Below are 10,767 nucleotides of genomic sequence, written 5' to 3' on the forward strand. Positions count from 1 at the left end.
GCCCGATATCTATGAATCTAGATAATTTAATTGCTGGTTATTGCTTCACTGGTGAATAATACTTTATGTTTATTTAGGTTACGAGTTATATTCAGTTAAAGTAACGCAATTATTATTGGATCTGTCCCAACTTACCGATAAACGTTACTTTCTATGGTTAATTAAACCAGCGCCGTTGCTGACTCATAAAATCAGCAAGTTACGATAGACTAATCAAATATCAAATTTGTAAGATATTTTCAATAGGAATATTTGAATAATATTCAACGGCTGAATAAATATGGAGGTCGATGACACTTCAGATGTTTCAAGTGAATGTAATAAATTAAAAAAGTGTGTTAAATAAATTTGTTAACTCCATTGCACACGCTAGTTTAGGGTCTGTGTGTGCGACGTAGCGTGTTCGGAGGTGGCCGGCCGCGCTGTCGAATGATAGCAGGAGCGATAATCTTAATCGAAAGCAAAGTTTCACGGCGAGTTCACTTTGCAAATTACCCTCATAACATTGAACCAGTGTGGAACCGAAGGAATTTGGGAAATGGTGGCATCGTGCGGCAACCGGCATGAATGACTCGCGTGCGGCAGTGACCTTGCCCACCACTCGACACCCTACTGGGCTGTTGCACCGCACGGGCTGCGCCGCGCCCCGCGCCCCGCGCCCGCCACCCCGCCACCACGGCACCCCACACCCCCGCGCAACCCCCGCAACCATCGTTCCACAGGAACCGAAATAGGGCTACCGAACTAGGCAACAAGATATGTCAATATTTCAGCGAAATACTGTTTAAGTTACAAAGCAAGGAGTGTATAAAATGCAAAATTCGAGTAGATTGAATTAAACTTTCTGCGTTTTAACAAGTATAGTCGTTACGTTGCAGAAAGTTTAATTTTTTTGCCGTTTTATCTACGTGTATTCATTTGTTATCTACATTAGAAATAGAAATAAATGTTCATAATCTATTCAAAAATTATCGGACTAACTACATCATTTCACCTTTCAACACTAAGAAGTCAACAGGCTATGTTTAAAGTGTTTATCACGTACAAATTAAATTACATAAAACGTTGACGATTCAAAATTGCTTCTATAAGACGTCTAATTGAATAAATAAATGTTCGAATTATGAGTTTGAAATAAATGCATCGAAATGAAATGAGCAGCCCTAAGCAGGCAGGTCGCGCGCCGAGCTCCGAGCTTCCTTCCTTCCCGGCGCAGCTCGTTACGAGCCGAGGTTTGTGCCGCAATGAGGGTGTGTTTCTCTGTTTGTAATGATATCACACCACGTTCACCGACACGGCATTAGAGTTGGCATTGTGCTCATACGTCAGGGTTCCGAGTTAGTATTTAATATCTTCTTTCTAATATTACATTCCATACCTTATTTTTCATAGACTTATTGTATGCTAATGTACTCGATATGCGACTATCACTTCTACAAATGAAAAGAAACATTTAAGACTCCTTCATGCCGTGTATTTTATAATATGGTTTTCTATAAAAATACCTATTAAAAGTGGGAAATAAATATTTTTTGGAAATAATTTAAATATACCGACTTTGTTTCAACTACAAGTTGTTTCAACAACAATATTTAATTTCGATTCAATACGGAATTATATACATATTTAGCTCGAATAAGAAGCGGCAGAGCACCTGGATTTCACAATATTCCACGTTTGCGAGCACGTTACATGGAGGTTAGCTAATTACATGTAACTGCACAAAGCTCGTCCACACGCAGTAACAAGCTGGGTTCGCACGGCCGCCGCGCTGCTCCGATGGGCCCAGGAAGTTCTTACAATGGAGATTTCGCTCAGATAGTCAGATCTTTGTAACTGATGTGGTCTGTATTTCGATTTCATACACAATCTAGGAAGCGGTTTGAAGAGAAAGCAATCATTGCGGATAATTCGAAATATTTACTTTTTATTAATTAATTAGTTTTTGAGTAACAAGTAACCGAGGTGTGTAAGTATTTACACACCACGTTACGAAACACAATAATTTTGAAAACGTCCAATCTATGTCTATACAGATGTGTGGATATATAGCGGCATGTTGTAACAGTGTACATTGTATATTATTGAAGAATTCTGACTACGAAAGGTACGTGCAGTCGGTAGGTTTTATTAAATTCTACTCACACATGGACACAGACGCGGTATGCGTGGTTGATCAATGAGAGTTTATTTACATTGACTGGTATAAAAACAGTTTATTTAAAATAACTAAGATGAAATTTTTTTTCAGTATCTCATGTTGATCTTCAAGTCATATTAAATACACAGCATATGTAACTTTTAATTTAATTTTCTTTCTAAATTTTCAACAATATATAATGTATAACTTATAAGTACAAAGAATATATAACCCAGAAGTATCGCCTCTCCACAAATGCCAACGCAAGCGAAGCCACGTGCGCAGACACGTGTTACATAAAACTCTGAACACGACCATAACTCACACTAGTCACAAAGAGACGGGAAACTTAGGTTCTATATTTTACAGACTTTAAGCCAGACCTATCGCTTGTCAGCTAAAAGCTAAGTACCTACCCTCGGTCGTATATTTGATGACTTTACTAGGAATTGTTTTTGAAATGTAATTTTAGGACTAAAAATATACAGTAATTCTAATACAGCTGTTGAATCGATTGAATTCTTGTTAAATACTTATCATAACTTTACTGTTTCAAAATAAATAAACATCACCGTGCACAGTACGTGACTGTGCTCCATGCAAGTAAATTTTTATATTACTAGCTGGTTCCCGCGACTCCAATCGCATAGTACCCGGGAAAAACCCGGGCCTTTAGCCAGACTATATCTATCTCTATACCAAATTTCATCAACTGTTTTCGCGTGAAAGGGTAACGAACATCCATAGATTGTTACAAAAGTTGAATCATTTTCGATTACAACTTGTCAATTGTAATGACATTTTGATAAGCAAATGGTTTTGGCAAAAACTCGTTCTGTAGCTTTATAAAAATCAACGTCAAATGAAGAAAATTATCATTACTTCGTTTCGTTCCACTTTATATAAATAATTATACATAAATACATATCATGGAAATTGTTACTTTGAAATTAATTAATGTGTTTTCTCTTAACAATTTTTCCATCACTTGGTTCGAGTGTTAATACTCTCGAATTGTTGTTATGATGTAACGGTATGCTTTAAACAGTGATATACTGTGTAGTATAATTTGATACGTATTCATTTTTGAATTGAAATCAAGCGCAGTTTGGTTCCAGCCCGCATTTCCTGACAATACTAACAATAAGCATTATTAAACAGCAGACCCTCATAACGCGACAAGTCACCAGTCGTGTGAATAAACACATCTGTCAGATATAACATACCTATTTTGACTATAGCATTGCAAAGTTTCAGTCTTAAATCAAAACTTATATAATAAAGAGGAACTATTTATGGTTTATATGTGTTTGTAATGTTATCACGCAAAAACTACTGGATGAAAGCTGCATATTCAGAGTGTTAAAAGTTATGAATAGGCCACGGGCGAAGCCGGGGCGGACCGCTAGTGATATATTCAGGAAAACATTTAAAAATGAAAGCGCGGACTTTGACCTTTAGCAAAGTTAAAAGTGATTAAATAAGCTGTTTCAGTCACATTGTATTAACATCTCAGCTACGAAAATGTAACGTAACGTAACAAATGTTAAATATTATTTGAGAAAAGTTAACTTTTTCCTCAGCCGCCACGATTGCGCAATATTACGCCGACACAACCAAATTCGTGAGAACAATGGATGCTCCCAGCGAACAGGGAATAGGTGTGGTATTGTGGAGTACATACACACAGTGATGGAGCGGTGTCTGTAGATGTTCGATAGGACCTAGGGCTACCAGAAGAGAATATAAAATTGGAGTCAATTCTGATGGAAGAATCCCAATTGAGTTCACGTAGATCACAATACTATTCTATTTGTAAACTACAATAGATTAACATTCAGTGTTTAAAGCGATTGTACTAACAAAAAATCACAATATAACGCTCGTTGGTTATGATAAGTGACATGAAATTAAAGTCACTACACTGACAGACAGAGGTAGGTAGTCGCCCGCCCGTGACCTTGCCTGCCGCGTTCGTGACATCGTTATGAATGAAAAGCGTTAAATCAGTTGTGTAATTGCAAGAAAAAGATACACATATGAGGAGAGCGAAGTCAACATATCACTTCTAGAAGTACTCAAATACTTCATATTGAAATCTGATGGATTTCAGAAATTCGGAACGTAAAGCTAATGCGTGACACCGGACACGTGAGAACCCTGGGTGCGAACACAGTCAGCTATCGGCACATCTCTACTGCGATTGTATACACTATAGATTGCCATAAAAACATTCCAGCTATTTATACGAGTATCCACTCACAATCGGATGAAAATTCAAGTAATATTTGTATAAATTTTATATTCACATAGACTGTGTGCAATGTGTGGAGAAAATGTATGAATTTTACGATTATTCAAATAGAATACTATAATTTTTGTGATATTTTATAATATGACTTCAAGTTTGTAAGCTGTAGCGGGTACCCAGTGTGCAAAATGCACGCCTCATGACTTATATCATTGATTAACAACAATCAAAACAGTGCAGCTGCGTGGATTTCTTACCACTTTGATAATAAAATCTGTTTATTGTCATAAATCTAAACAAATATATAATTTTTTGCCATGGCGGGCGTCTAATCTGATGGTTCGCCTGATGCTAAGCGATCACCACCGCCCATGAACATTACCAGAGGCTCAGACCTCTGAGAATGCGCTGTCCGCTTTTAAGCATAAAGGATAAGAAAAGGATTAACGACTTGAAAGAAGGAATGGACTGGGAAGGGTCAGGAAAAGAAAACGGGCCTCCGGCTTCCTCACTCGCCGTACGAAACACAATAGCATGCTATCATTTCACGCCGGTTTTCTGTGGGAGTGTGGTACATTCCCGGTGCGGGCTAGCCCAATTCGTGCCGAAGCGTGCTCGACTCCCACAATAAACCTCAATAATAAAAAGTTTTATAAAATGTGTGTGAACTAGATACTCAATCGACAAATATTATTTTCGTCATCTAGGATATGATTAATTCTACACATATTTTTATTATGGAATAAAAGGTAAGTCAAAAGCAAACATTTTTAACGACAACAAAAACGCGTGTCTGTAAGTGAATTATAGAGAAAGAGAAGAAAGGGCGAAATGTAAAACGGTACATTATTAATGTTACGATACAAAAGCGAATAGCATATTAGGAGCAATAACTGTTAACTGCGCGCATTATTCAGATGTCATAATTAATGGAGGTACTTTGGAGTCTGATAAAGAGACTTCAAAAGGCTGTGCATAGTAACAAAGTAACAGAAATATAAGATATTTGCACATTTTATATTTCTGTTACTTTGTTATTAGGCGCTTTGTAATGATCGTTTTGTTTTGTACAAATACAACAAAATTAGGTTTCTAGATATTACAACAAAATATGCTCCCTAATTGTGAGTTATGTATGAGTTCAATTATTGTGTTAACACAGAAACCACCGACGGAAAGATAATTCTTCTTATTCGTGTGATTATGTCTCTTTAGATCAAAGGACGCGTTCCGATATCCGACAAGAATAAGCCATAATTCGGTACATTTTGTGATAAATGAATCTATATGAAACCATTTTTTTTAATTTATTTTTTTTGACTTCTCATCCTGTACCCAAAGGTTGTCTGGCAGAGATCGTGAAGACATTTTGTACCATTTGTGGTTCTTATATCTGTCTTAAATGCATGCGATGATTAGTACAAAACTTTAGTAAATTAAAATAGGCAAGAGTACCAAATGTCACAAAAAGGGCACTATAAGCATAACACTCATATGTCTATTTTACATGGTCGTGAATAATTTTTCCGTGTTTAGCCATTCGCGCTTTACCTAAATCAAACGATTTTTTGTAATTAAAAGTAGGTACCTACCTCTATTTACGGCAATATTTTGTCGCATGTCGAGGAAAAACACTATTTTCAACAATTACGAAATTTCAAAAGATATTTTGCGTTTCACATAAAAATTATTGCGTAGGCCTCGGCAACTCCCGAAAAACTTAACTGTCTATTTATTTATTTTTTTTGTACATGCTTTAGTAGCTATTATCCAAACCGAAGTCCGTTCGATGTTCACGGTCTAAATTCTCTTTTCGTTGTATTCTATACTAGTGTTATAAAGCTAAAGAGTTTGTTTCTTTGATCGCTTTAGGCTATATATGTACCACGGGTGAAGCCGGGGCGGACCGCAAGTTTAAAATAATTGATGAAAATAACAGTAAATTACTATAGTTCACCTCAAGTTCTTTGCGCTGGAAATTATTCGAGTAGCAAAAGGCATTAGTACCCCAATACGTCTAAGTAGTCTGGCGTGACCTCTCGGAGGTCGAGTCTAATTTCCTCCGGTCGCGGGCCAGAGGTTCTTCTCTCTAATTAGGCCAAATGGTGCATGACGTCACACTCCGCTGGCGGCGCTTGAGAATATAAGAATTATTACAATCACCTAATTTGTTTGAATTGATTAAATGTTCGTTCATCCTTAAACAATAAACGTTCCTTAAGCTGTATCAGACACCTTATCAAATATCAGTTTTTACTAGCTCTAATAGACAGCTATTCATAACTGTTTCGATCGTAGGTTTGAAGTAAGAAGTACGCTTACGAATCTGGGTACAAAACAGCGAATTTGTAAAGGAACCTGAACGTAAACTGAAATGAAGGGTTCGCTAGTGATTGCGAAGTATGAAGACAGTGCGGCCCTCGCTCACTTCCTCACGCCATGCCCGCCGCGTCTGCGAATGTGGAGCGACGCACGAGGTCGTCGCGCCATCGATCCGCCGAGGAACTTATTACTTTCCTCCCAAAATCAATGCTCCTCGTCCCATATTCCGCTGCAGGGACCACCGCCTGTTTTGAATTTATAAGCGTGCAACAGCTGATCGCGGCGTTGTCGCTCTTACCGCCCCCGCGTTGCCGCGCCGTCGCCGGCGAGCCTCAGAGGCGATCGACCGAGCCCCGCGCCGCCCGCGCCCCCCGCCGCGCGCGCCCCCCGACCCCGGGCTAGGTACATTCTACATTACTCAACGCTCAACTCTGAAATAGTTGGCCCTTTTATAGCGAAAAGCTTTGCTTCGGAACTATTTTCGCGGTTGTCGTTTTAGTTACGTACGTACTCTACGATATTTTTTACTTCCAACGTAGACAACTTTCGTTTTACTCAAAATAAGTTCCTTAAAACGCAAAACATGATACATTAAAAAAAACGGAATCGTACAGGTATACATGTTTAGGCACATTTACAGTACAGTTTTCATTTCTGGGATACTTATAGTTCTATAGAGTAAAACCTCATTCACTCTCTTAAGATATTGTCACGCGAAATCTTAAGAAACAACACACACGTCAGCCTTCAAATTGTGTATTCATTATGTAATATATTCGTGTTGTAATTTAAATATGTTTCTCATCATCCCATGTTATCGGGAAAATGCGACGTGACACGTCCTTATTCTCTGCAGGAAAATGTTATATGAAAACTGTGATCTATTTACAACAACATTGCCTAGAGCTCATATCTGTAACACACATTTGAGATACGTTAATTCTTGTTTCATTTCCATTTCTCTGCTTTTGACTAATATAAACGTAAATAGTATAAACATTCGATGAACCAAACACAATAATAAAAACAAAAATAAATTGTATAATAAGTACGAACTAGTCATAACATTAATCTTATCAACAACAAACCTAATTACATCAAAATTTCGTGTACTCATCCGTCACTCGACGCACGTGAAGAGTTGTGAGGCCACAAATAAGTGAACAAATAAAGTAACTCTTTTGTTTCCTAAATTTAGTTCGTATTGTAATAAGCTCACATCACTGTCACAAACAGAGTTTAATTTATGTTAATTTACGTCTGTGTATAAAAATGAATAAGTGTTAAGTATGTTTAATTTAGAATGAATTATATTCATGTTTTTATATTCACAAATAAAGAAATAAATAAATGTTTTAACACGTTTATATCAGCCTCATCTTTTAACCTTTTCTTCTTTATTGTAACCGACTTCTTTAAACGGATGGACTTCATTGAAATTTTGTACACTTATTAAGGTTCGGTACCAACACAATATTTTTTTGAGTTTATCTTATTATTCTGATAAGGATCGCCAGGATTAATTTATTTTTTGCCCAGGTACATTTATTTAGCTATGGTAATGTCATAAATAAGTACAGTTTCTTACTCTGCATGTTTATAAAGGTGTAATCTTCGGAACCACCCCACCCATCCGATGATGAAAATACTAAAATTAATGAAATACAAGATTTAATCAGTTTTTCGATATTTTCCGTATAGAAATGTAGCGTCCAACGGAATGATACATCAGAGCGGCTGGAGCTTCCCACGTGCCGACTGCTGAGCTGGTGGAGTGTGGCTGAGGGCGCACATAACGCATCGATCGCTCTCTCGTTGCTTTCACTCAGATGTGCCGAGTGCTGCCATTGAAATAAAACTATTTATTCGGTACACTACAATGCCATTTCGAAATTTTTAGCATTCAATCATTTTTTTCGACGGATAGAATTTTAACGGCGATTGTTCTGCTAGATGCGAATTTATTCGAAAAAGCGTAAAGTAGTCATTGATGCTCTAAAACAATGTTGCTTTTAATTAATAAACATCGTGTTAGTAAGTCGAAATCAATTTTCTTTGGGCACGAATACTTAAAACCTTGCAGCGATATCGAAAACTGTAGATAATTCCAGTAATTTCAATTTCCGTAACAACGCTAATCCCTAAAGTCGTCAATTATTATTTTAAAATAGTGAGAGATTAAAAGTCAAGTAACAGAGTTAGGTGTCGGTGAGGTGCGCCAGACTCCGGGCATGTGTCCCGCGTCACGTGCTAATCCGATTTGACGCCAGCTCTAACAAATGTCTTCTATTCCTGACTAGCCTCGCTTGACACACCTGAAGGTGCTGAATCATTTAATATTAACGGTAGGTGTGTTATTAATTATACGTCTATATGAGTGAGTGAAGCGAAAGAGTATGGTTATTATTTATTATTAAATTGAGAATGTCGATTGAAATTTAACTCAGGCTTAAAATTTTCCAACTCAAACATAGATTAATTCAACCAGACTTCTATAACAGGCGCTTTCGAATCATCGTAATATATAGATTAATATTTATCATTAGTTCGGAAAGTTGTTTCTAAGAAAGTCTAGCATAAAAGCTTATCTTAGCTTTCTCATTCTAAACAACACTATTTTATTTAAGTAATTAGAAATTGGTTCAGGCATGTAAAAACACTAGAACAAAAAGAACATGACTCGCAAACAATAATGGTATAGCTACACATAAATAGATGTACATAAACACTGAAAATATTAACTCATTTGTCATGTACAGTCATGTAAAAATAAGTACAAAAAGTGTGTTACAATATAAAAAACTAAATTGAATACGAACACAATTGTACCTTCTGAGCGAACAAATTTCAGCTGAAAATATCCTCATAGACTGTATAAATAAAATGTTTCAAACAACAATTTGTTCTCATTATTAAACTCGAATTACCTCGTAGCCCAAAACATTAGTATAATGGAACCGTCCTGAATGTATGATGTCGTATTATAATGTATTTAAAACAATACGAGGTTTAACCAACAATGGAGGCTCCGGGTACACAAAGACAGACAGACGCACTCGTTAGTGTTGTTATGCTAATCCGCGGTGGGAATGTGACAACGGCTTACCGATAATACTATTATACCACGAGCTACGGAATTGTGTCGAAAGGATGCGAGGGCTGTGGCGCTATCTGGGACGTATATTTTGTGTATTTGCATATAGTTAACGTGGATGTATGCCCCGTTGTGACGGGACCGGCCCGTTTGTAGGCCTCTTTACTGTGGCCCCTGAGATCTTTCTTTGCGGAGCATATAGTCACCAGATATGAAAATTAACGTTAAATAACTAGCTATACTAGCTGTCCCGGCGAACTTCGCAACGCCATAGAATATTGATAAAGATATGTTACGGAACCCTATTTTTTCCAAAATAAAATATAGTCTATGTTACTGGTGGATAATGTAGCTTTCGAATGGTGAAAGAATTTTTAAAATCGGTCCAGCAGTTTTTGAGCCTATTCATTACAACCAAACAAACAAACAAAGTTTTCCTCTTTATAATATTAGTGTAGATTAATCAATTTAAAATGCTACCATCGTTTAATTTGACATTAAAATCAAAAGAATGACATTACAATCGAGTTATTTTTTATTATTTTCGTTAACTTAACATGTAATATCACATGCTTTTTTAGATACTGGAATAAGAGCGGTGGTGGTTCAGTGGTTAGGACCTCGGACTTGAGCAGAAAACCGTTCGATACCGGACGACCGTGAACGAACTAAATTGATTATTAAAGTTGTCTTGTGCAGACCACTTTATAAATACTCGCACCAACACTCCTCGAAACGGCGAAGGAAAACATCTAATGGAACATATGACATCTGTCAACCCACACTTGACTAGCGTGATGGCCAATTGCGGGATATAGCGTGAACCCTCATAGGTGGCTTGGCAAACGTGTATTGGGAACATATATGGGTAGAAGATGTTTATATCATCCCAACTAATATTATAAATGCGAAAGTAACTCTGTCTGTCTGTCTGTCTGTTACGCTTTCCCGCTTAAACCT

At 37.1% G+C, this 10,767-nt stretch overlaps 1 protein-coding gene across 1 annotated transcript in view; it reads left to right on the top strand.

Annotated features, from left to right (window-relative positions):
- The first annotated feature begins 1,153 nt into the window (after positions 1–1,153).
- Positions 1,154–10,767, top strand: part of LOC119830896 — a 27,115-nt gene continuing 17,501 nt past the window's right edge. The window contains exon 1 of the mRNA XM_038354083.1: positions 1,154–1,232. Coding sequence (XP_038210011.1) covers positions 1,154–1,232 — 79 coding nt within the window. The remainder of the gene's footprint in view (positions 1,233–10,767) is intronic.

This window comes from Zerene cesonia, chromosome 12 (assembly GCF_012273895.1).
Source record: "Zerene cesonia ecotype Mississippi chromosome 12, Zerene_cesonia_1.1, whole genome shotgun sequence".
NCBI lineage: Eukaryota > Metazoa > Arthropoda > Insecta > Lepidoptera > Pieridae > Zerene > Zerene cesonia.